Source organism: Stomoxys calcitrans, chromosome 3 (genome assembly GCF_963082655.1).
Source record: "Stomoxys calcitrans chromosome 3, idStoCalc2.1, whole genome shotgun sequence".
Classification (NCBI taxonomy): domain Eukaryota; kingdom Metazoa; phylum Arthropoda; class Insecta; order Diptera; family Muscidae; genus Stomoxys; species Stomoxys calcitrans.
In genome coordinates, this window is record NC_081554.1 from 124,913,885 (window position 1) to 124,941,523 (window position 27,639).

At 38.0% G+C, this 27,639-nt stretch overlaps 2 protein-coding genes across 4 annotated transcripts in view; both read right to left on the reverse strand.

Annotated features, from left to right (window-relative positions):
• LOC106083673 (protein rolling stone) overlaps positions 1-13,305 on the reverse strand; it is a 55,116-nt gene extending 41,811 nt beyond the window's left edge. The window contains exon 1 of one of the 3 annotated variants that reach the window (XM_013246831.2): positions 13,185-13,305. The gene's annotated coding sequence lies outside the window, so the exon portion shown is untranslated. Of the gene's footprint in view, positions 1-12,834; positions 13,125-13,184 lie in introns of those variants that run through there. The other 2 variants (XM_013246833.2, XM_013246832.2) reach the window with 2 other exon arrangements.
• A 12,165-nt stretch (positions 13,306-25,470) lies between these two features.
• Positions 25,471-27,639, reverse strand: part of LOC106083674 (protein rolling stone-like) — a 61,411-nt gene continuing 59,242 nt past the window's right edge. The window contains exons 3-4 of the mRNA XM_013246834.2: positions 26,718-26,901; positions 25,471-26,631 (exon numbers count right to left, since the gene is read on the reverse strand). Coding sequence (XP_013102288.1) covers positions 26,439-26,631; positions 26,718-26,901 — 377 coding nt within the window. The 3' untranslated portion in view covers positions 25,471-26,438. The remainder of the gene's footprint in view (positions 26,632-26,717; positions 26,902-27,639) is intronic.

Here is a 27,639-nt window from a genome sequence, read left to right on the forward strand (position 1 = left end):
ACATGGCTAAATCGAAATAAAATGTCATGGCGATCATGAATAGAATACTTTTTGGTGTCTTGGACAAATAGTTCGAGGCGTAACAAACGGAATGTCGAAGTGAGTATACCCCATCCTTCCGTGGAGGGTATAACAACTAAAACTATGCTAGGTGCGTTTACCCACCTGCCGTGGAGGGTGTACATTTATTTCCCATTCCATTTGCGAATAGTTCCCTAACACACAAAGATCGGAAATATTAATTCATATACATTATAATGTGTCGTAACCATTGAGCGGAGCGCGGTCGTGTTTTCATTTCGCTCCTCGAAGAAGAAAAAATCCGTATCTCGGATTAGGTACCTATTACAAAAAATGTTAAAGCCTTTCAGGAGTAGGCTCAAAATGGACTCCAACGTCAGACTAACAAATGAGGAAGCGACGGAGAGAACCCAGGGACTGAGATCTGTTTAAGACTGCCTGACCATAATACGGTCCTGCAGGCAGAGATCGGGTCGATCACGGAATGCGTAAAGTGGTGTGGTGCTAACGCGAGGACGTCGAGTGTGAACATCTTCACGGACAGTAAAATTGCCATAAGGGCAATAACAACCAGGACGGTAAGGTCACGAACAGTCTTGCAGTGTAAGAAGGAAATTAACGCCTTCTCTGAGGATGGCAAAATCAGCATCTTTTGTATGCCTGGTCATAACGGAGTAAGGGGAAAAGAAATGGCAGAAGATTTGGCGGTGAAGGCCAGAGGACTGCCGTCAATAAAGTTGGTTAACCCGAAGTCTTTCGGGTCGACGCAGTCCGAGTTAAGGGAGTGGGCGACGAATGCGCATGCAACATTGTGGGACAGCGAAACAGCCGGTAGGAGGGCGAAAATCCTATGGGGTGCTCGGGATCGTGAGAGGACGAGACTTTGGCTCATAACGGGTCACATAGGACTACGAGCTTACTTATGCAAAATCGGTGCGGCAAGTGATAGCATGTGGGAAAGATGATGAGACGTTGGAGCTTTTCCTATGTTATTGCCCGTCTTTCGCAGCTAAAAGACGCCGGTACTTAGGTGTGGACACAATACCAGACATTAACCAACTTATGGGAGTGGTATGGAAAACAATTAAGGATTTTGTAAGAAGCACGCAATTCCTAACTTAAAATTTTCATTTTCGAGGTTACTTTTTAGTTTTTAGAGCGCAAAAATGCCGATTACTGGCTTTGGTTTATGTCCATTGTAGCATGGGGCGGATTAATATCCGAACCCTCTTTTCAACCGAACCTATCCTAACCTACATTATAAATTCGGAAATCGATAAATATACTTTCTTTCTATTGTGATTCTTCACACCCTTTTTTTGTTCGGTATATGTACATAATTCAACGCTATAAGGAGCAGCTGTGAATATCCTTGAGACGATTTGTTTTGCGAACAAAATTTTGCAAATAAAATTAATGAATAAAATAAATTGTGACAGAAATCTATTTTAGAAATGCACATCTCTAAAGTAATAACTGGTTTCAGATAATAATATACAATAAAATGTTGCAGACTTTTCTTCTCTTATATCAATTTTAGTCTTCAGAAAAAATGTTATGGATTTCTTTATTAAAAAAATTTTGTCTTTAGAAAAAATTTAATTAAAACAATTTTCTTGAAAAATTTAACAAATTTTAAAAAAATTTTTAGGTTTAAAAAAATAGTTTCGAGGGGGTCCGGCCCGGCCTGAAGTTTTGTCATTAGAAAATGTTACGCCAAAATTTCTATTTTAAAACATTTTTCAAAAAAAAAAAATTGTAAAAATTTTGTTTAAGTAGGACTTTCATTAAAATTTTGTCCTTTAGAAAAAAATTTTTAGGCGGCCCTGGCCTCAGCAAAATGTTGTCTTTGTAGAATACTATAAATATGAAATTTTATCATTTTAAAAAATGTTGCTGCATTTTTTTTATGATAGATTTAATTTAAGTTTTTTCTTTAGAGAAAATCATTATGGCTTCATCCCTGATGGGAGGTATATCTAAACATGGACTTTTGCACATAAACAAACCCAACCAACCTTTATCAGTTAGGAATATTTGTTTAGAATTTCTAGCGCCTAGATTTACTCGTTCGAATGTTAGCATGTTTCGCCAGACTTACGGATGGACATTGCTTAATCGAATTAAAATGTCATGACGGTCATGAATAAAATACTTATAAATAAAGTACCCTAAAAAATACTTTTACCCAACTGCAGTGAAAGGTGTATATTAATTTTCCCATTCCATTTGCGAATAGTTCCCTAACAAACCAAGATCAGAAATATTTATACATATACATTACTAGCTGGCCCGGGCCAGCTCCGCTGCGCCTTCTTTTACTTTATATGGAACAAAACTTTTTCTTTAAATATTTAATTTTGACAAAGAGCTTTTAGTGAAATACCATGCTACGAAAATAGTATATCGCTTGATTAACAGTTTAACAATATAAGTCCCTTTATCTGAATTCCATATGCTCCTTATTGGTCTACGAATTTAAGTTTGGTTGTAAGGTCTATTCTATTCTTAAAATACTTTATTTCAGCCCGATATTCTAATGTTATATGATTTATTGGTGTTCTCGTGGGTGAGGTGGTCCCCCAGACACTTGGCCCTTGAAAAATATCAGCATCGTGGTCTTCTTTCAAATACCATTTATTTAAGCAACATATTTCCGTTGGTTTAGGGGAGTTTACACGATGAGGCGTCCCCCAAACACATGGCCCCAAAATAGGTTATCAAATTCGTTTTCTAATCTCAAATACCTTTCATTTGAGCCCCATATTGACATTACCCTTTGGGGGATGTTTTGGGAAAGGGGTGATGACCTAAATACATGGTCCTGCATTTAATTATCAAATTCGTATTCTACTCCTACATACCTTTATTTAAGCTCCATACTGCGACGGTCAGTAATAAATTGTTGTTTGTGGGGTATTTTGGGAAAGGGGTAGACCCCCAGAAAATTGGTCCCGAAAGTGAGTATCAATTCTTGCTCTACCCCCCAATTCCTTTTATTTAAGCCCCACATTGACATGGTTGGTAAATATGCCCGATCTAGAGGTGTTTTGGGGATTGGGGTGGTCCCCCAAACACTAAGCCCGGAAAATATATCAGCAACGTGCACTATTCTCATATATCTATTTATTTATTTGATTTATTTGAACCCCATATTGCCATTGGCCTTAAAATTGGGTATCAAATTCGTTTTCAAATCTCATTTAAACTCTTTATTGCAAAAGTCAGCAAATATGTTCGGTTTATTGGCTCTAAAAACTATAAATTGTTAGTTCCCCTTTCTTTAAGACCCAAATTGTCTTGGTGACTAAATACGTCCTATTTGGGGGTTTTTGTGCTGGTGGGACGTCCCCTAGACAATTGGTCCCTAATGTTGATATCAAATACGTGGTCTACTCCCAAACACCTTTAATTTGAGCCCCATGTTTCCATAGTCGGCAAATATGAATGGCTTGGGGGTGTTGTGGGGGATGGGCTGCCACACAGTAAGTTGGCCTTGAAAATATATATCGGATTCGTGTTCTACTCTAAAAACCCTCTTATTTGAGCCTCATATTGCAATAGACAGCAAAAACTTCCTATTTGAGTGGTGTTGTGGGGGTGGGGTGGCCCCATAGACACTTTTCCCGAATATTGATATCAGATTCGTGCTCTACTCCCAAAGACCTATCATTTGAACCCCATATTGCTATGTTCGTAAATTTGTCCCCTTTGGGGGATGTTTTTGCGGAGAGGCGGCCTCCAAAACACTTGGACCCATATTTGGATATCAGATTCGAATTCTACACTAAAATACCTTTTATTTAAGCCCCATATTCCCATGGTCAGTAAATAAGTCCTGTTTGGGGGGTGTTTTGGGGAAGGGGTGGACCCTCAGAAACATGGTCCCGCATTTGGATATTAGATTCGAATTCTACTCGCAAATACCTTTTATTTGAGTCCCATATTGCCATGGTCGGTAAATATGTCCGATTTAGGGGTGTTTTGGGGGTTAGGATGGTCCCCCAAACACTCGGTTCGGCAATCAGATAAGTTTTCTAATCATAATTACCTTTCATTTGAGTCCCATATTTTCGTAATTGGTCTAAGTATATGTTTGGTAGGTTTTAGGATGGGGCGGCCCCCCTAGGTACCCCATCCGAAATTTGGATACCAAATTTTTACTTTTAGGGTACTGTATGAGACCACACAAAATTTCGCTTAAATCGCATCACCCATCTCCGAGATCTGGTGTTTCTGAAAATTAGGGTAAGGGGGAGGGTCCGCCCCCCTTCAGATATCAAAAAATTTAGTACCCTTTTTTCACCACGGGATCATTATGCACCATCTATGAAAATATCAAGAAAATCGGTTCAGCCGTTTTTGAGTCTATAAGGAACACACAAACATACAAACAATCTACCAAACAAACAAACAAACTGACAAACAAACACAAATTGATTTTTATATATAAGATAAAGTCGAAAATCGATAAATATACTCTCTTTTTTATACCCTCCACCATAGGATGGGGGTATACTAATGTCGTCATTCTGTTTGTAACACCTCGAAATATGCGTCTGAGACCCCATAAAGAATATATATTCTTGATCGTCAGACCGTCTGTCTGTCGAAAGCACGTTAACTTCCGAAGGAGTAAGACTAGCCGCTTGAAATTTTGCACAAATACTTTTTATTAGTGTAGGTCGGTTGGGATTGAAAATGGGCCAAATCTGGCCTTGTTTTGATATAGCTGCCATATAAACCGATCTTGGGTCTTGACTTCTTGAGCCTCTTGAGGGCGCAATTTTCGTCCGATTTGACTGAAATTTTGTACGTAGTGTTTTGGTATCACTTCCAACAACTGTGTTAAGTATGATTCAAATGGGTTCATAATCTGGTAAAGCTGTCATATAAACCGATCTTGAATCTTGACTTCTTGAGCCAATAGAGCGCGCAATTCTCATCCGATTTGGGTGAAATTTTGCATGAGAGGTTTTTTATGACTTTTAATAACTGTGCTAAGTAAGTATGATTAAAATCGGTTCGTAATCTGGTATATCTGCCATATAAACCGATATTGGATCTTGACTTCTTGAGCCTCTAGAGGGCGCAATTCTCATCCGATTTTGCAGAAATTTTGAAATTTTGTACAATGGCTTCTGTCATGACCTTCAACATACGTGTCTTATATGGTCTGAATCGATCACAGCTTGATACAAATCCCATATAAACCTATCTCCCGATTTCGCTTCTTGAGCCTTATCCGAATGAACTGAAATATTACACAATGACTTCTACAATGTTCAGCATTATTTTATGGTCCGAATCGGACTATAACTCGATATAGCTCCAGTAGCATTACAGTTCTTCTTCAATATTCTTTGTTTGCCTAAAAAGAGATGCCACGCATAGAACTCGACAAATGCGATCCATGGTGGAGGGTATATAAGATTCGGCCCGGCCGAACTTAGCACCCTCTTACTTGTTTATTGGTGTTTATTATTTTGTTGGGTATATGTACATAATTCAACGCTATATGGAGCAGCTGCGACTACTCTTGAGATAACTTGTTTTGCAAACAAAATCAATGAATAAAATAAATTTTGACAGAAATCTATTTAAAAAATGCACATCTCCAAAATATCAACTGGTTTCGGATAATTATATAAAATGTTGTAGATTTTTCTTCTCTTATATCATATTGGGTTGCCCAAAAAGTAATTGCTGATTTTTCATATAGTCGGCGTTGATAAATTTTAAGCAAATTTTAAGCATTAATCGAATTGGATCGTCATGTAACTGAGCGTGAGATAGGAGAGAAGTTAAATATACCAAAATCAACCGTTCATTATCACATAAAAAGTCTTGGACTGGTGAAAAAGCTTGATATTTGAAAGAAATTCATTTAACAAACCGAATCAACGCTTGTGCGCCTAATGCACCTCAAACGCAATGAATTCGAATTCGTTTTTAAAACGAATCATAACTGGAGATGAAAAATGGATTGTTTACAATAACGCTAGACGAAAACGATCATGGTCCAAACATGGTGAACCAGCTCAAACCACTTCAAAGGCTGATATCGACCAAAAGAAGGTTATGCTGTCTGTTTGGTGGGATTGGAAGGGTGTGGTATATTTTGAGCTGCTTCCAAGGAACCAAACGATTAATTCGGATGTTTACTGTCAACAATTGGACAAATTGAATACAGCCATCAAGGAGAAGCGACCAGAATTGGTCAATCGTAAAGGTGTCATATTCCACCAGGACAACTCTAGACCGCACACATCTTTGGTCACTCGCCAAAAACTGGTTGAGCTTGGCTGGGAACTTTTGATGCATCCACCATATAGCCCTGACCTTGCGCCATCAGACTACCATTTATTTCGATCTTTGCAGAACTCCTTAAATGGTAAAACTTTCGGCAATGATGAGGCTATAAAATCGCACTTGGTTCAGTTTTTTGCAGATAAAGGCCAGAAGTTCTATGAGCGTGGAGTACTAAATTTGCCAGGAAGATGGCAAAAGGTTATCGAACAAAATGGCAATTATATATTTGATTAAAGTTCATTCTAAGTTTTATTAAAAATGCATTTACTTTATTTTAAAAAATCCGCAATTACTTTTTAGGCAACCCAATACAATGACTGTTTATTAATGCCTGTTTTAGTCCTGAGATTTTGAGGTGCATGTTTTGTTCAGGCGTTTAATTATGCTAAAATATTCACAATAATGAGCGGCAAATTGAAGGCTAGGCTCTGAGTGCAAATGCAGGGGAATTACCCTTTTTAAATACCCAAAATTTCGATGTTCAATTGTGAGACGAAGATTCGTGAATTTAAGGAAATCAAAGTAAAAATAATGATTATTAAATATTTGTACATGCTAAAAATTTTTTGCTGTGCCTAATGCTCAAACTTATTCATGGCCACCTTCAAAATAAGCTTCTCTAAACCCCCAAAAAATTGCTTATTTACTATGCCAATCCTAAACACTTGACTATGTTATCTTAACTTTTGTTGGTGTTATTGTTTGCAGAACAGATTATTTAAGATAATGCCAGATAAAAACATGAGGAATGTAATTAATGGTGAGCATACTTTAACAGCAAAGTCATCATTATTTGTTAGAAAGAACATACTTTGATAAAAATTGATGTTTCTTCTTTTGTACATTACATTTAAAGTTAAGCAAATCGTACACACGCTTAAACAAACAAACAAATATCAACAACAAACTGACTATATGTATGTATATATGCCAAAGGCTCATCAATCAGTTGTTCACGTAACGAGATATTTTAGAATAGGAAAAGTAGTAATCATTAGATTGCAAAGATGGTATTACGAAAGCGCTTTGTATCAGCAAAAATATTCAATATTCATCGAAACTTTGAATTGATACTAATATGAATACAGTTTATGTGAATTTTATATGTTAAGAAGTTGTAAGTATTGATATAATGGAAACATGTTCTAACGATGGGCACATTTACAAAAATTCAAAAAAGAAATTTCTTCGAAGCAATAATGTTATGTTATTGTTTGAAAACCGGACAACAAATGCTATTTTCGTATCGTCGCAGATCAAGGATTTAGCTCTACAGATCAGTCGGCCTGCGGACTCTTACGGGTCGTGATGGTCATCAAAAAACACATATACGCATAAAGGACTTCCTTTTTATAGCGGAGTCCGATCGGCGCGCGACAACTCTTTGGGGGAGATGTTTTTACATGGCTGTCACACCATTTTTTCAAATGGCATAGTTTCTCACAAATGTCATCAGCATTAGGAGGGTATAACAAAAGCTGAAAATATTTTCTGATGTTCTCGCCAGGATTCGAAGCCAGGCGTACAGCGTCATAGACGGGCATGGCCTACACACTGCAGATTTTTGTCACATGCCAGTGAACGATGATGAAGAATGTTTTTTAGACGTGTGAGCACTGTGGCACAGAGCCTACCCTATTTTGAATTGCCATTTTAACTAATAATATCTTCTAAAATATTGGAAATATATTACTGCTGAACTGAAAAAAGTCGCTTTGATAGCTAACAAACTGGTCAGTTATAAGCGAATAAATTGTTTTTTAGCAAACATATCTGTAATTAATGTTGACAGCGACTTTTACTTAAAGACTCGGCCGTTAAAATAGGTCCGCTACCATTGAGAGAGAGAGGGAGGCTTCCTGTTCGTGGGCAAATTTCTGTAACCATTGAATTTTTCTGGCAATGTTGTTCCTTCAACTACTGTTCATCAGCTATAGGTAGAACGATGCATTCGTGTTAGTCTCAAAAGTTCATGATACGTCTTTCACCACGCATTACACCGTATTACATGGTGGTATGAAATAAGGCCCCAGTGCACAAAAAGCTCCAAACGGAAAATGAAATAAAGACCCAAAAATGACGATTTATTCCATAATGAAATAAGGGATTACTTAATGCCCCGATTAGGAGTAACAGCAAATTAATCTTTTGCTGTCTGTGTGAAGAAACTCCTGACTAAACAAAATGTAAAAAATGTTTAGTAGGGCTTTCATCATTATTCCTTTACAAAAAAAAAAAAAAAAATAAAAAAGTGCAAAAATTAAAGAAAACAAAATAAAGACAAAGTTTAAAAGAGAATAAGGCTTTCAAACTTTTATAAAATGCAACTGAGAATAATCATCTAGATTTCAGTCTATTTTAATTTCATGAATTGGTCAAAATAATTCTCTTAGAATAAGACTTAATTAGGTGAAGTGGACAAAAAATTCCCAAAATCTTTCGGAAATTTTTTTTTGCCATAGGCATTGATGCATTGACATTTCCTAAGCGAAATTTTCGGTTGTGTTGATGTTACAGGGTGACTTTGCAAGGACTGTGTATTGTTTTTTTTTAAATTGGTGAAGATTAAGGATTACAACTTTTAATTCTTAAAATTAAAACTTAATGCATCTGTTGAGAAATAATAACTAATGCCAATAAATAAATCGGCAAGAAAGTGAGACAGTTTGGTCAATGAATGTATGGTTGTTTGTCACCAGGTGTTGGCTAGCGAAAATTTCGCTAGAGCCACGTTCGGGCTTAAAGCCTACTACTGATTTCATTCGTAGCGTAAAAGCCTTTGAAATTATTGTAAAATCTTTTAAGGCTTTACTTTGACTTTAAGGCCAAAACAGAACGATCGCGTTGAGCTGTGTTTTTAAGCGTTGCAAAAAACAAACCAACGCACAAAAGTTCAAGAATTTTCAAATTTGGCTATTAAAATCGAGCATCATTCTGTGTCGCCATACGTGAAGTGTTTTTGGGCATCAAACCTAAGAATTGCTTAACTTTTGCGCGTTGATTTTTTACATTTGTTTGCAGAGTTGCATTTTTCTACACAACGCTCAAAAACAAAGCTCAACGCACTTATTCTGTTTTAGGCTTTATTATTTTCCAGAACACAAACAAAAATTATACAACAATACAAAACAAAGACAAAAGCATTGAAGCAAAGTTGATTGGTGCCCATTTCGTAAGCGTTTAATTACATTTGCAATTAATTGAAGCTAAATTTATACTGACGCAGCGACATGCCGGTATTATTTTGCCCATAGAACACAGTACCACTTCTACGGAAAGTGTTCGCATTTTATTCATCTCCATTTATTTTTTTTTTTTTTTTGTAATGTGTTTTGACTGTTTTTCGAGCGAAAAGTCGAAGTCTGTACAAAGCTGAAGACGTAATTTTTTTAAAAGCAGAAACGTTATTTTGTCTTCTGTTTTTCAAAATCATTAAAAATTTTATCCAATTGTGGAAAATTAGAAACATATTTACACCAAAAGTTGATAAGTTCTACACAACAACAATTTTGAAATAGTTATAAAATTGTTCATCTACTTTCAACATTTTGCCATCTGAAAATAGCAGAAATTGTTTTCTTATTTCAAATGTACTGCTTTTCTGTTATTACAGCAAACATTTTTGCTGTTTTTACAAAAAAAATCTCTCTGAGTGTACCTACGCCAAGTATGGTCCGAATCAAGCCTAATTTATATATAGACTTGCTGAACCGGGCCCACTCCGCTGGGCCTTCTTTTAATTTATATGGAACAAAATTATCCTTTGAATATTTATTTTCGACAAAAAAAAAATACTTTTAATGAAATGTCATGCTACGAAAAAAGTATATGCATATCGCTTGACTAACAATATAAGTGCCTTTACCTGAAATACATATGATCTTTATTGGACCACGAATTCGCTCGGAGGGTTTAATGCCGTTCTAAAAATACTTTAATTCCGCCCGATATTCTTATGATGTCCGATTTAGGAATATTTACGGGGGTGAGGTGGTCCCCTAGACACTTGGCACTGAAAAAAATGTCAGCATCGTGCTTTTGCCTCAAATACCATTTATTTAAATCCCATAGCCCCACATTGACATGGTCGGTAAATATGTCCGATTAAGGGGTGTGACGGTGAAGGCCTCCTAAATAATTGGTCCCACATTTGGATATCAAATTCGTATTCTACACTCAAATAGCTTTATTTAAGCCCAATATTGCCATGGTCAGTAAATAAGTCATGTTTGGGGAGGGGGGGTGTTTTGTGGAAGGGGTGGACCCCTAGAAACTTGGTCCCACATTTAGATATCAAATTCGTATTCTACTTGTAAATACCTTTTATTTGAGTCCCATATTGCCATGGTGGGTAAATATGTCCTATTCAGGGGTATTTTGGGGTTGGGGTGGTCCCCCAAACGCTTGTTCCGACAATTGGATATCAGATACGTTTTCTAATCCTAAATACCTTTCATTTGAGTCCCATATTGTCGTGATTGGTCTATAAATATTTTGTAGGTTTAGGGGTGGGGCTGCCCCCAGACACCCCATCCGAAATTTGGATACAAAATTTTTATTTTTAGGTTACTATAAGAGAGCACACAAAATTTCGCCTTAATCGCACTACCCATCTCCGATATCTAGCGTTTCTGAAAATTAGGGTAAGGGGGAGGATCCGGTCCCCCTTCAGATATCAAAAAATGTAGTGTGCTATTTTCACCACGGGATCATTATGCACCATCTGTGAAAATTTCAAGAAAATCGGTTCAGCCGTTTTTGAGTCTATAAGGAACACACATGGGTTTTGTTATGACCACCAATATCAAATTTTGTTATGACCACCAATTTCAACTTTCATCAAAATCGGATGAACAATGCTCCTATTATGAGATCAATACTCCATATCGGGAGATCGGTCTATATGGCAGCTATATCCAAATATGGTCCGATTTGGACGATCTCCAACAAAAAGGTTTGGAGGGGTACCATTACTCACTGTGCACATTTCATTGAAATCGGATTAAAAATGACCAATTTATTGCCTCAAGACTTTAAGTCAGGAGATCGGTCTATATAGCGGCTATATATAACTAAAATCCGATTTTATGAGATCAGAAGAGCAGGTTTTTATACAAAGAATACGATATCATCAAAAATTGTTTGGAAAATATTTGTATGTCCACGATATCGGCAAAATTGTAAATACCCAGCTTTTGGGTATTTATCTTTTGGGTATTTACCCATCGCCCATCTCTATTCATACCTCATAAAACCTGACTGTCATACAAATCGATCCCTCGAATTGACTTCCTGGTTGACAACAGCATGCAATTCTAATCCGATTTGGCTAAAGTTTTGCACATTGAGTTCTCCTTCAAACAATAATGCCAAGTATGGTCCAGAACATAGATAGCTACCATATAGGGCGGTCTTCTCATTTTTTTCCCCAATTATTTGTTTCGGCACATAAGAAGATAGATCCAAAGATCTTGACAAACACGAACCATGTAGTAGGAAAAATAAATCCCGGTCAGGAAAACTTGACGAATTTTTACTTCTTTTATTTCCTCTAATAAATTGAAATTGCCTAAAAATGCAAATGAAAAATGTCTAACCATTGGACTTTCTATTTATACCATGTTTTCAAATCGACCTTCAGCCCATTCAAAGCGGACTGCCACTGCCTATGATCATGTTATGGAAATGAATTAGGCTCATCTTCCAGCTGAGTTTTTTGTCGACCACATGTAATAAACAGTTATAAAAATCGATAAGCTTGCACAAAGTCATCATTATCGATGAAATATCAAGACATAAGATGGTCATTGAATTACATAACACAATACACCATTGGCCTAGGGCCGTTTGTTCACCATTCATTTTTCAAATGTTACCGTTGTGTATTACCTGGTTCAAATATTCAATAGGTTGGTATTTATCTCTATTTCGACCGTTTACTTTTTTTTCCGTTCAAACGGACATACATACATATGCAATTTGTTAAATGGCATCAATTCTTTGTAGATTACATTTGAAGTCTCTGACACTTTCAGAGACAGTTTTTTTTTTCACTCTCCACTCTTTGTTTCAAATTATATTTGATTAACTGACTAATCATTGATTTGCCGATAAGATCGTCTTTTTCAAAGCCACAGCACGGGAACAAAATGCTTAAACTTGCGCAGAGTACCGTCGCACCCAAACAAGCAGCACAGCACAATTATTTGTTTTTATTATTCTCTGCGCGCAAGCGCACTAGCCAAATTTGTTGATAGTTGAGGTAGCACAAAAACACAATTTACCTTGAGGCCACTCTACCAGTTAGTTATTCAATAAATGAGAATTATATGCCAATCACAAACATGCACACAAACGCATTTGCGGCATTGTTCATTTGTATAGACTACCAAAAACTGTATTCAAAGACGTTAAACTATTTACAATAAATAAATGAGACGACTTCAAACAGGGCCAACGCCATTTACAACGACAGCATTTGTTGAGGTTTCACAAACCTACCTACCAACCATACACCACTCGACTCTACTGGTCCGATCTGTTAAGTGGGTCAATTACATGCAATGCAAACGCAAAACTTCCTTCAGATAAAAAAAAACCTGAAGAATTGTTACAGCAATTAAAAATCTTATGAAGTTGATTAGTGCCACCATTAATTTATGTTAAGTCGCGCAAACAAAGTGTTAGACGTTGATTTTTAATGGCCCAACATCTGTTTTACGGAATTGTTTCAATAGAAGAGTTTGCACTCTTTCGGTAGCTTTTTTCTCTTGCTGTAAATTTCGCGCTTCTTTTTTTAACTCCGTTTGTTTATATTCTTTTCAATTAAATACACACACACACACACACACCTTTTGCTAACATTTAACTGTAATCGTTAAGTATTTGTTTTGTACGATCGTTAAAAATCTGCAAACACGCGCTACCAGTGACTTCACAACTCGACTCTTAATAACGAACTGAGACCAAAGCTTTGCTTAACAGCAACGCCATACCACAAGTGGCCACTGAATTCAGGTGTAATGATGGCATGGTGATCATCAGATTTGTTCGTTCTCTTTACTAACGAAATCTCTTTGCAAATTGTAGGGGAAAAAACTTCATTTACTGTTTCTGTTTATCTTCTTTTCATGCTGAGTTGATGAGTATGATTATGACGTTTGAATGAGACAAAACACAAACAATTTACCAACCCATATTTGGCAGGGGAATACAATTTGTTATTGGCACAAAACACGTGTTTTTATTTGAATATTACTGCAAACCACCTAGGGGTGAACCGCTACCTCTCACATCAAAATATTCAACAATTTAATATCTCTATTATTTTTACCCTTAAAGTACGCTTAAAAAATTTAACCTTATGTCAAAATTTTGGGTTGTTGCCATTTTTGCGGTAGCTATGGTAGGGTGATCCACATGGTAGCTGTGTGAAAATATTTTTATACCCTCCACCGTAGGATAGAGGGTATATTCATTTAGTCGTTCCGTTTGCAACACATCGAAATATCAATTTCCGACCTTACAAAGTATATATTGGGTTGCCCAAAAAGTAATAGCGGATTTTTTAAAAGCAAGTAAATGCATTTTGAATAAAACTTAGAATGAACTTTAATCAAATATACTTTTTTTACACTTTTTTTCTAAAGCAAGCTAAAAGTAACAGCTGATAACTGACAGAAGAAAAAATGCAATTACAGAGTCACAAGCTGTGAAAAAATTTGTCAACGCCGACTATATGAAAAATCCGCAATTACTTTTTGGGCAACCCAATATTTTTCGGATCGTCGTAAAATTCTAAGACGATTTAACGATGTCCGTGTGTCTGTCCGTCCGTCTGTTGTAATCCCTCTAGAGCCTTCAAAAATTGAGATATTTGGCACGCTGCACGCTGGTTAAGTTCTTAAAGACACAAATCGAACCATATTTGGATATAGCTGCTATATAGACCGATTTTCCGATAAAGGGTCTTATGCTCATAAAAACTTTATTTTTCATTCGATTTTGCTGACATTAGAAACAGTGAGTAGTTTAAGGCCTCCCAACAACTGCCCCAAATATGGATCGGACTATATTTAGATATAGCTACCATATGGACTTATCTCCCGATAAAGGATTTGAAAACCATAAAAGCTTTATTTATTACCCGATTTCGATGAAATTTAAAACGGAGAGTAGTTTTAGGCCTCCCAACATAGAACCCAAATATGATCTGACTATATTTAGATATAGCTATCATACAGACCGATCTACCAATAAGGATTCTGAAGCCCATGAAAGCTTTATTTATTACCTTGTTACGCTGAAATTTGAAAGAGTGAGTGGTTTTAGGCCTCCCGATATCCGACATTAACGTGGTTCTGATCGGATTATATTTAGATATAGCCGTCATATAGACCAATCCCCCTATAAGGGGTCTGAAGCCAATAAAAGCTTTATTTTTTAACCGATATCGATGAAATTTAAAACAGGCCTCTCAACATAGGACCCAAATATGGTTGAGCCATTGTTCCGTCATCCGCCCCAAATATGTTTCAGATCGAACTATATTTAGATATAGCTGCCATATATACAGATCTGCCGTTTACCCAATTTCGCTGAAATTTGAGTCAGTGGCTATCTGACCCAAATGTAGTAAATATCGGAATGTATTTAGATATAGTTGTCATATAGACCGGCATGCCGGTTATGAGTCTAATGCTCATAAAAGCTTCATTTATTACCCGATTTCGTCGAAATTTGAAATAGTAGCTTGGTTTAAGCCTTCCGACATCCGCCCCAAATAAGAGTCAGATCAGACTAAATAGATATAGCTGTCATATAGACCGATCTTCCAATTTAGGGTCTTAATACCATAAAAAGTAGATTTATTGTCTGAAATTGTTACTTGTATATGAGTTCTCGGCACCTGAATAAAACATGATAGAGACCAGCCACTATTAAGTTATAACTAAGGATATAGTCAATCCCATGGCAGCCGGTTGTACGTACCGGATTGACTCGATGGATTTCTTCATTGGCAAGGACTGCCGCCTCAGAGTTTAACACACTGATACATCAATAACAACGGATATAGTAGTGTAGCTATAATAAAATAGGATGATTATTATGTCCTTGACGCAGTGACTTATATGAGGCTTTCCAATATCCGTTTCCTATATGGTTCAGATCGGTTTTTATTTGCATATGCTGGCAAAAAGACCAATAGTTTGTTCTACAAGATTGAACATTGACTTATATTTATTAGACCACTCAATGTTCGTGCCGAATTTGGGTGCTTAAGTTATACAAGTTTCAACGGATTGTGTCGAAAGGGGGTTTATATATATACCCGGGGTGGTGGGTGATGGGAGCCAAAACTACTCACTTTTTTAAATTTTTTTCAATTTCGGGAAATAACGGAGTCTCTTATTAGCTCATTAGGATCTAATACAACACATCATATAAATCCAAATACAATTCGATCTTGACCATACTCGGCACAGGAATCGAGGGGCCTAATGAAACTCAAGGCCACCGTGGCGCAAAGGCTAGTATGTCCACCTATGACGCCGAACGCATAGGTTCAAATCCCGCTGTGAACATCAGACAATTTTTTAGCGGTGGTTATATGATATGTTAGATGTTTGCCCCTGTTTCTTATTGGAATGTGCATGGGCAAATTTGCAATACAACTCAAGTATCAAATTTCAGAAAAAAGGTAACAAATGCGCCTTCTATGGGCTCTAAACCTCAAATCGGACGGAATGTGGTCAATATATCATTGTTCCAAATTTCAGCGAAATCTGATAATATATGCGACTGTTATAGGCTATAGACCATAAATCGGCAAATCGCACAGTGGGATGAAAATCGGAACAGAAATAAAGATTTGGCAGCCACAACAATTTTACGAAATACCGAGGCAACCAACTTTAGGGGCCTGTCATTTTAAAGATTTATCTCTATCCGGTCTCAAATGGCATATTTTTTACTAGGCTTTTTTAGGTTTTATCCCACTGTGGATCGGCCTATATGGCAGCTATATCCAAATATAATTCGATTTGGCTCATTCAAGGAATATGGGAAAATATGGGCCTGTCCCAAATTTCAGCTCAATATCCAAATTTTTGACATATAGGCACACTGACGGACGGACAGACGGACAGAACAACGGTCATCGTTAAATGTTCTTAGAATTGTTACGACGATAAAGAATGTATTTTTTAGGGTCAGATATGGATATTTCGATGTGTTTCAGACGGAAAGACTTAATGAATATGCCCTCTATTCTATTGTGGTGGGAACTAAAATACAATTTCGCTAGGTTAGGTTAGGTTAGGCTTAAGTGGTAGTCTGCTATCAGACTCACGCAGACGTTTTCGTCCATTGTGATACCACAGGAACAGAAGAAAGAAGATGCCTTCTAGTTCCTACTGTTGAACCATCCAGAACATGAAAGTTATTGGGCTTTTTAACACAATAACTTTCATATCCACTAAATCAGAAAGGTTCTCAAAGAAATGAGAACCTAAATTGAAACTCCTTCTGTAATTTGGGTAGCCACAATTTCCAGAGGCATAAGATGTAGCATTGAATTCAGTGAAGTTCAATTTCCTGTCCAGCAAAACACCCAGGTATTTTGCGCTTTCTGTAAATGGAACATTCTCTCCACCCAAGGAGACAGGTTCCACTGTGCAACTTGTATCTCCTGCAATTTGCTGTTGCACGTAGAGCTTCTTGAAGTATATCTCATAGAGTGCTGGGAAACTTTCCCCTAACCGCAATAGCCACGTCATCAGCATACGCGACCATTTTTACACCTTTTTCTTCAGAGACAATAATATGCTGTTAATGGCTATTTTCCAAAGTAGAGGAGACAGTAAACCTCCGTGAGGAGTTCCTCTGCTGACCCATCTTTTTAGATCCACAGATCCCAAGCCTGCCGTAATGCATCTTTTAGTAAGTAAGTTATTGATAAACTATCTTACGGTAGAGTTGATGCCTAGAAACTCCAACTTCTTCATGATTGACGTCGGTTTTACAAATGCTACCATTGTATATTCCTTGACAGCGAGAGAACCCTCTATGTAGCCGACTAGGTCGTGAAGGGCTGTTTTAGTGGATTTGCGCTTACTATATGCATGATGCTGTCGTAACAGTCGATCTCCAGGGATCTTTGCCCTAAGATATGTTTCCAACAACCCCTCAAGAGTCTTCAGCATAAAGGATGACAAACTAATAGGTCGAAAATATTTCGGTTTTTCTGCTTTCGGAATGAAAGTGACCTTCGTGTCCCCCCATCCCCCAGGTATCTATGACATTCTGATACAAGCAGAGTATATCACCCTAAGCCAGGGAACCAGTCTATCAGACACAGCTTGTAATTCAACCGGTTATACATCATCAGGGCCTGGCGACTTAAAGGAGTCGAAACTTCTTATCGCCCAAAGAATTTTCTGCTCAGACACAATTTCCCTAATAACCTCCGACGAATGCATACCGGTGACAATCTCTTCTGGCACAACTTTGTCCGTTGGAGAATTTTCACGGGAAATGTGTATCAACGAGTTCTAGTGTTTCCTCACTAGACATTGTCCATACATTCTATGACTTCTGACAAATAGGTCTCGAGGACAGAATCTTCCTTTGCCTAGTGGCCTCAGATGTATCCTCTACGGAGCTGCAGGATTCTACCCAGGATTTTTTGAGCCTTTCATAGCTCGCCCTTACATTTTCTTAGCTCAGTCAGATGTCCTAATAATGTAGTGCTCTTGTGGCTTTTGCTTTGGCAAAGAGTTTTCTGCAGTCCTTCCTTAGACCAACCAGCTCTGGGGTCCACCATGGCGCTCGCTGTTTGCCCCTTGGCTGGCACTAGGGCATGCTGACACAAGCGAGTCATTCAGGGCCTTCGTGATCCGCTTGACCACTACTCCTAGTCTAGAAGGTATAGTGGTGCAGAATTTGTGTCGAAATTTATCCCAAACCGCCTTTCTTCTGTTTAGCCGAGGGACCGCTATCTAGTACCTCCTGCCTGGTCCTGGTAACAAAGGTCGGTTTATCCCCTTTATTACAAATTGTCAAATGGCAACTTATAAAATATTCAATAAGCAGCTCACCCCTTTCGTTGACATCCGAACTTCCCCATATATGGTGATGTGCATTAGCATTACTTCCTACAATGAGGCTGTTCTTCCCTACCAGCTACTTAAGGTTTGAAGGCGGCATCTCTGAATCGTGTGCCATATTTAGGGAAGCGAGCCAGTAATTAGACTTGTTTATTTCAAGGCTGGCTACTACTAAATCTGCACCGCTTAGCGGCGGAAGAATAAAAACGTTTAGACTACACTTTACAAGAATACAAGCTCTGTGTCTCCCATTACCCGTACCCTAGAGAAGTTCAAATCCTGGTATTCTTAGTTCACGAACCATTCCTCCACACACCCATGGTTCCTGGATAAGGACCACGTTCAATTCCCCTGCCATCAGGTGACCTTTAGTGCCGCCTTACAATGGTGGAGATTTATCTGTAGAAACCGGACCATAGTCAGGATTCAGAACTTCCACTACTGTTGTGTTAGCATCGTCTTCTGATTCCACCAGTAGTTCATCCTCACAAGATTCGTTAGAACTTGTCATGATGAGCTTCCGTACGCATCCAGGGGCAGGGTTAGCCTAGTCCAACTGGATGAGCCACCCACAAAGGGCTTGTCGGGTTCCGTTTCGATGCCATCCCCTCCTATCTCAATTGTGGCAAGGGGATTTTCTGTCTCCTGCAATCCTCCAGACATAAGCTATGTGGTCGATAGTTCCTCAGGCAAGTGTTCAGCAACAACTGCTGAGTCGTCTCCTGATCCTCCAACCCCACCGCCTCTATAGACCTTCAGTTTCAACTTGTTGAATCCGTAGGATACAACCCTTTCAGACTTGTTGAGGTCTGCGAGACAGTCGGAGTTGAGTACGAATACTGCATAGCTCCAGTCACCATCAGCCCCATCCAATCTTCCAGTCGGTGGTTGAAAGATTGGGATTACATTCCCTTAATCTTCCAAGTATCGATTCAGGATCTGAGGGAATCCTTGGTATGCAATCATGCGCCATTGGTCGAGAAGGAATATCTTCCATCTTGACTAAATCTAGTGCTGCATCTGGCCAGATCTAAACAATCTTTTTTAACGCACAACGATACATTACCAGCTTGCACCGTTACAAACTGAGGAGACCCAGGAAATTTCGCAAGAACATCGGAGTATACTGATGACAGTCTTTGACTATCCCACTCCAATTATTCCTAGGTGTGCAGCCCTGCTCTTCTCCCTCGTCGACATCTGCCATCACCAAAATCGAAATGGGCCGTCCATCCGATCAAACCCTTAAAGTTGAAAGTAAATCCTACGAAATTTGGTAGAAAAGTTTCCAAAACGTCAACGCTGGTTGGTACTCTATTCGGCTATTCATATGACCAACAATCAAACCCCATATAAAACAATTGTTTGCGCGGTATCTCTTTTTGGGCAAACAAAGAATTATGAATAAGAACTCTTATGCTATTTGAGCTATATCAAATTGTAGTCCGATTCGGACCGTAAATGAATTCAATGCTGAACATTGTAGAAGTCATTGTGTAATATTTCGGAGCATTCGGATAAGAATTTCGCCTTGTAAGGGCCCAAGAAGCAAAATCGGGTGATCGGTTCATATGAGAGCTGTATCAAGCTAGAGATTGATTCAGAACATATTGAACACGCATGTTGAAGGTCATGGGAGAATGCATTGTACAAAATCGGATTAAAATTTCGCCCTCTAGAGGCTCATGAAATCAATATCCCAGATCGGTTTATATGGCAGCTATATTAGGTTATGTACCGATTAACGCCATACTTAGCACAGTTGTTGGAAGTAATACCAAAACACAACGTGCAATTGCAGCCAAATCGGAAAAAATTGCTCCCTCTAACAGCTGAAGAAGTTAAGGCCCGAGATCGGTTTATATGGCAGCTATATCAGGTTATAAACTGATTTCAACCATACTCAGCACAGTTGTTGGAAGTGATGCCGAAACACCACGTGCAAAATTTCAAATCGGACGAAAACTGCGCCCTCTAGAGGCTCAAGAAGTCAAGACCCAAGATCGGTTTATATGGCAGCTATATCAAAACATGGACCGATTTGGCCCATTTACAATCCCAAACGACCTACACCTTTAAAAAGTATTTGTGCAAAATTTTAAGCGGTTAGCTTTATTCCTTTGAAAGACGGACGGACATGGCTAGATCGACATAAAATGTCATGACGATCAAGAATATATATACTTTTTAGGGTCTTCGACGCCTATTTCGAGGTGTTACAAACAGAATGACAAGATTAGTATACCCCCATCCTATGGTGGAGGGTATAAAAAGTTATGATATTTTATTAGGTTTTTCGCAACAATTCCGAAATCTGAACAAAGCACTCCGCTTTAACCATTATTTATTTCACATGTTTTTAGCTTATACGTTTTTTTATGTAGAGTTTGACAATTGTTCACAAAACCGAATAGAGTACCAACCCTTAGGTGTGAAGGCTTCTATGGCTGTACATGGGGTTGTCGTACTTACAGTGCCGTGCAGAAATTGTCTCGCCATTAAAACATCAGCCATTGAGCAAAATCTGTTTCTAATTTTTTTTTTATTTTGTTAAATTCTTCCATTGTACAAGTTTAAAAAAATATTACTACTAACTAATAAATAAAAAAAAACACACAGCAAAAAGTGTATTTAAGTAAAAATGCCGCATTTACTCAGCTTTGCACGTTTCGCATAATTTTAGAAAATCGTTAGTTTTTGATACTTTGTTCGCTAGCCATTATTTTTTACAATATGTAAGTGTGTATTGACGTAATTATTTATTTTTATAGCTGGAATAATGTCTGTCAAGTTGCTTTCACACGATATTATTAACATGTGTCTATATGTACATGTACATACGAGGGTTGCCTTTTATATTTTGGGATTAGAGAACACAAAAACAAATATTTATCAACGAAAATCGCTTTATTCCCCCATAAGATCTATACACTTTTGCATGCGTTTGAACCAATTGTCGAAGCACCTTTGCCACTCTCATTGAGGTATCTCCAAAACATGAATTCTGAACGCATCAACCGCTTCTTCATGTGTCGAAAAACGTTGACCTCTCATTTGATTCTTTACTTACGGGAATAAAAAGAAGTCATTCGGTGCCAAGTCAAATCGATGTTTTGAGTGCTCAAATGTACAGTTGTTTCGTATTTTTGAAGCATTTGTTTCGATCAATCGACACGAGCCTCTTTTCTGAGCGATTGACAAATTGTGTGGGATCCAACGCGAACAATTCTTCTTTTGACGGTCATATGTTTATGCAATATTGAATGTATACTGGTCCTACTAATGCCTAAGGTTGTCTCAATCCGACGGTTGACCTCGGTTGAATTCGTAATACCATCGATAAACATTGGTCCTTGATGGAGCTTCATCACCAAAAATTGATTTAAGTTCATCGATGCACTGTTGTTGAGTTAATCCACGTCGAAAGTTGTAAAAATAATTGCACGAAAATGTTTACGATTTAATTCCCTTTTCCATTACAAAGTAACCGTTGAGTGAAGCGGACGTGTTTTCATTGGGCTCCTCAAAGAAAAATATCCGTATCTCGGTGTAGGTACTGCCTATTGCGAAAAAATTTTAAAGTTTTTTTGGAATAGGCTCAAAATGAACTACAAAGACCTAACAGCTGAGGTAGTGGCGTAAGATCGCAGCATGTTGTCTTCCCCTCCTATAGGTGTGGGTGCCAAGGAAATGGGGTGCGTCAAATTGGCCCACCTTCGTCTTCCTCGTGAACAGCAGATTTTAGTCATCTCTGGGTTAAAATTGAGACCCCTGGGTCTAGCCCTGTCGTGTGTCACCTGCAAGACACTTCTGCATAACTGGTTCGGCTCCTTACCCCTTAGAAGTATAACATCGTTTGCGTGGCAGACGAGTTCAAATCCCTCCTTAGTCAGTATCCGTAATAGGTCTTTTATGTTGGTCACCCATAGGTGTGGCAATAAAATGTCGTCTGTGGCTTGCTTTGTACCACTTTTTCACTTATATTTACGTCATTTATCGACATGTTCTTTAGCATATGGTTTATCCAGTCTGTAAGGACCGGATCCACCCGCTACTGATCTAAGGATTCGACCAGTGTGTCGGTCCGTCCGCACATCTTAAAAGCCCCCTCGATGTCAATGCATACCGCCAGCGGGTACGTTTTGGCATCGAAGAATTCTTCTATTTCATGCACAACCTCGTTCAGGGCAGTCTCCGGTGCGTACCTACTACTTCACTTCTTACTTTGAAAATCTGAAAATATAAACAGCCTAAAAGTATGTTATGGTTTCTATATAAGTTGCCCTTCATGTTCACCTATGCATGAGTTGCCATTAATTATAATTGGAGTTACTGTTGCAAATTTTATAATCGTCGCACAAAAAGTCTGTTTTTTCTTAAAAAAGTCCCACAAAAAAGTCTCTCAATGATTATTGAGCACTTTACAAAGGAATATAAACTACCAACTAAGTAAGTCGGTAGGTCGTGACTTTTAGAAACGCTAACCTAAGTGAAGAAATGTCCAAATTAGATTAAAAGAAGTCCAGTTGTCGACAATATTTGTTGATAAATGAGCTTGTTACGGTTCTATAAATGCAAATTGGGTAATGTATGTACGTGAAGTATATCTAACTCTAAACTGATTTGCACCCTTTGCATGGTGACGTTATCTGGCATTTGATCATCAGTAAAACAAGTAAGAAAAGGCAAAAGTCGGGCGGTGGCGACTCTATAATACCCTAGACCTACTCTATATGTAGAAATTGGGAGCTATATCTAATTCGGAACCAAATGTGTTATAAAATAATCCGTATCTAATTTTGAGCAAATGTGTTCAAAATTGTAATAACTACGGCTCTATGTATGCAAAATACGAAATATACGAAATATTGAGAGTGATAAGGGAAATGGTCGTACACAATTTCGCGAGAATCAATTAAAAAACGACGATATTATTGCAATATTAGTTAAAATCGGACGAACATATACATGGCAGCCTTGTCTAAATTGACCCGATTCCGACTAAACCCTTTAGATATTGTGATAGTCGTAGAGGTTACTTAATGCAAAATGTTGGGCAAATTGGTCAATAGTAGCGCTTGCCGCGGCTCTCGAAGTGAAAATCGGGCGATACATATGTGTGGGAGCTATATCTAAATCTGAGCCGATTTTTTTCCAATTTCAATAGGCTTCATTTCTAGGCTGCAGACATGCCTGTACAAAATTTGAAGACGATCAGACAAAAATTGCGACCTTTCCTTGTACACAAATTAACATGGACAGACAGACAGACATAGCTAAATCGAATCATAAAGTGATTGAGTCGATCGGTATACTTCCTTCTGGGTGTTATAAACAAATACACTAAGTTATAATACCCTGTAACATAGTATTGGTGTAGGGTATAAATATAGAAGAAAGTTTCCGAACTATAATCTGTAAATGCGATTGTTTCTCTTTACAAAAATTAAGATATTATCCGCTTACATTGACTAGGATTTGAATGAACTCAAGAAATTGCTTCAACCAAAATGTCATGGGAATAAACATCAGGCAGTTCAAACAAACAGGAAAACCTGAGAGCGGAGACAGACACATATTTCGAAATTCGATTGGAAAGTAAAGTCACAAAAAAATGTAAATTTTAAAAGGTCACAAAATAGTTATTTGACACTAAAAAGGTCAGAAATTCAGACTTTAGTCGCACAACGGTAACACTTGTCATAATCATATGCACAGTTTGGAATATTACTGCCTCAGCACATTCTGCAAAATAACGGAAGAGAAGGCAATTTTTGATACCCACCAATATAGGATGGGGAGAGGGACTACAAATCTAGACATTTCTGTCGAAATATTGATCAATATTTCCACAGTCCGTTTGGGGAAATCACGATAGCGGTCGAAAGCTTAATGCAAGCCACTCGAAATTTTGCACATATACTTCTTATTGAGGTAGGTCATTGGGGATTGCAGATGGGTCCTTCCCCTTGACTTCTTGAGCTCCTAGAAGCTGCATTTATTATCCAAATGCCATGAATTTTGCTCGTTGTGTTCTGTTACAAATTTCAACGATCGCGCCAAGTATGGTGCAAATTGTAGCTGCTACATAAACCGATCTCCCGATTTGACATGTTGAGCGCCTAGAAACCGAGCTCCGAGCTAGTCTATAGTCTTATATAGCTTTCATATGAACTTTCATATGTCGCCTTTAGCAGACTTTCCGATTAGCCTTCTATGGCCCCTAGAAGCTGTAATTTCTGCCTGGTTTGGCAAAAATTTGGTACGTATGGAACAACTACGGCCTTCAACTAAGTTCATTTTGTGTAAAGTTTTAGCAGAACCCTAGTGGTCGGTTCGGCACGTATTTACTTGATCCAAGTCGGTCTATTACCTGATATAGCTCTTATATAAACCGATAGACCAATTTGATTTCTTGAGCCTCTGAAGGCAGCAGATATTATCCGATTTGGCTGAAATTTTAGCATGGGAATTTTTAAGAAAATCATTTTTCAGCGGTGGTTATCCCCTCCTAATGCTGACAACATTTGTGAGGTACTATGCCATAGAAAAACTTCGCCCCCAAAAGTTGTCGCACTGCGCCACGCCGTTCGGACTCGACTATAAAAAGGAGGCTCCTTATCATTGAGCTTAAACTTGAATCGGGCAGCACGCACGGATGTGTGAGAAGTTTGCCCCTGTTCCTTAATGGAATGTTCACGGGCAAATTTGCAAAAATTTTGCATTTTTTATGACTTCCAACCGTCATCACAAGTACGATTAATGTCCGTCCACAACTTGATGTTTGTCCTATATATATGTCAAAGTCATTCAAAGAAAATGACACTTGCCGTTCATGGGGAAGGGTGCGAATTATAAGAATCGGCCCGGCGGAACTTAATGCGCTCCTACTTGTTTTTCTCTATGTACATTCACATATCGTTTCTTTGTCACTTTAATGCATCGTATGTATAATCGATGAGAACTCATCTTGATACATCGTATGACTTGATGCATCTTTAATCTGACCCAACAAGAAAAACACGTTCGGTAAAGCAAATCTTTCAATTTATTTCACAACTTCAAAGTCTTTTTAAATTCAAAATCACATACGTACTCGTGTACAATTTTTTGATAACGTTTCGAAAGGTTCAATGACCCGTTCTTTAGTCATAAATGGTTAACTTAAGATTTTTTATATTTAAATCTATCTTATTTCTATTGAGTTTCTATTCTACTGTTTAAAAATATCATAGTCACCTAAACATTCGAAGCTTAAAGAGTACGTTACACTTGTTAATACCATCGCATTTAATTAGAGTCTAATTGTGCTAATCCTACGATTTACAATAGATAATAATGAACCTACATGAGTGCCCCATAAAGACAATTAAAATATTTTAAATTTTACAAAGAGAAACCAGAAAGGAGGAAAGACAAAAGTCCGGCGGTGCGGACTACATAATGCCCTACACCTACCCTATAAGTACAAAGTAGGAGCAATATCTAATTCTGAACCAATTTTGATAGGTCTCGGGAGAGGTTATAGTATACGCATCAAATTTCGGGCCAATATGTTCAACTACGGCCCTATAAGTGCAAATAGGGCAATGTTAGTTTAAAATCAATCTGAGCCGATTTTTATAAAATTTAACAAAAATGTCAACAGTTGTGTAAAACAATATTTTGGAATTTCAATAGGTTTTGTCTCTTGGCTTTGACAGACAGACGGACAAAGCTAAATCGAATCAGAAAGTGATTCTGAGTCAATCGGTACACTTACCAATGCACTAAGCTACAGGGTATTAGTACCACAGTATTGGTGTAGGGTATAAAAAGGAACACAAATTACTTGGGGGACTCGGGGGAATTCTACTTAACCTACGTATATATGTGGAACATGTCGCCGACAGTGTTGATGGGGTTTGGCTGATTCGCAGATACTTGTGAACTGGAAGAGGTATCCGTTTAGGTTTGGAGGTAGATATGTAGGTGTACCAAAACATGGACGAAATGTGCTCAAATTAAGCCCACACGATGGACTGACCGGTCGCTCTCCACTGATTTATGTAGGAAAAATCGCTTTACTCTGTAGATGCCATAAAGTAGGGTGGGATAAATGCAGTACAGAATAAAGATGCCAATGAATGTTATAACGCAACGGCTGGGCTGTGTCCAATCCAGCATTGGATACACATAATGATTTCCAACGCTAAAAAGGTAGGGTTAAAGTCATGAACAGATTTAATTAGCAATGCAATAACTTAATTGTTCCATACACGCTGTATGTGTACTTACTCATCCGTTCCTCCGCAAAGGTAATAGACCAGGGTAAAGCAGAAAAACACAATGGGCACCAACATAGCATATAGGGTGTGCAACAAACGGACCGGAAATCCAATTATCAGAAAATCCACCAGCATGAACACCGAATTGAGGCAGTGTGTTGAGAAACTAAGGACAGGAAAACGGTTGGGCTTATCTAAAAATGTAAAAGAAAAATCATCTGTGAGGTGACGACCATGGATTGTGTGGGAAATGTGCAAGGAATATATGTATAACGAACATCTGTGTTTATTAATTGACCTATTTATTCGCCCATCAGTTTTAGTTTTTTTTTATGATATTACTAGCTGACCCGAGCCCGCTTCGCTGCGCCTTCTTTTACTTTATATCGAACAAAATTTTCCTTGGAATATTTATTTTCGAAAACTAAAGAGCTTTTAGTGAAACACCATGCTACGAAAATAGTATATCGCTTGACTAACAGTTTAACAATATAAGTGCCTCTATCTGAATCCCATATGATCTTTATTGGTCTTTGAATTTAAGTTTGGATGTAAGGTGTACTCATTCTTAAAATACTCTCATGATATCTGATTTAGGGGTGTTTTCGGGGGTGAGGTAGTCCGCCAGATACTTGGCTCTGGAAAATCTTCTGTCAAATACCATATAATAAACCTCATATTGCCTCATATTTACAGAATGAGGCGTCCCCCAAACACATGGCCCCAAAATAGGTTATCAAATTCGTTTTCTAATCTCAAATACCTTTCATTTGAGCCACATATTGGCATGGTCGAAAAATGTTAACCCTTTGGGGGTGTTTGGATATCAAATTCGTATTCTACTCCCAAATACCTTTATTTGAGCCCCATAATGCGATGGTCAATAAAAACTTGCTGTTTGTGGGGTATTTTTGGAAAGGGGTAGACCCCCA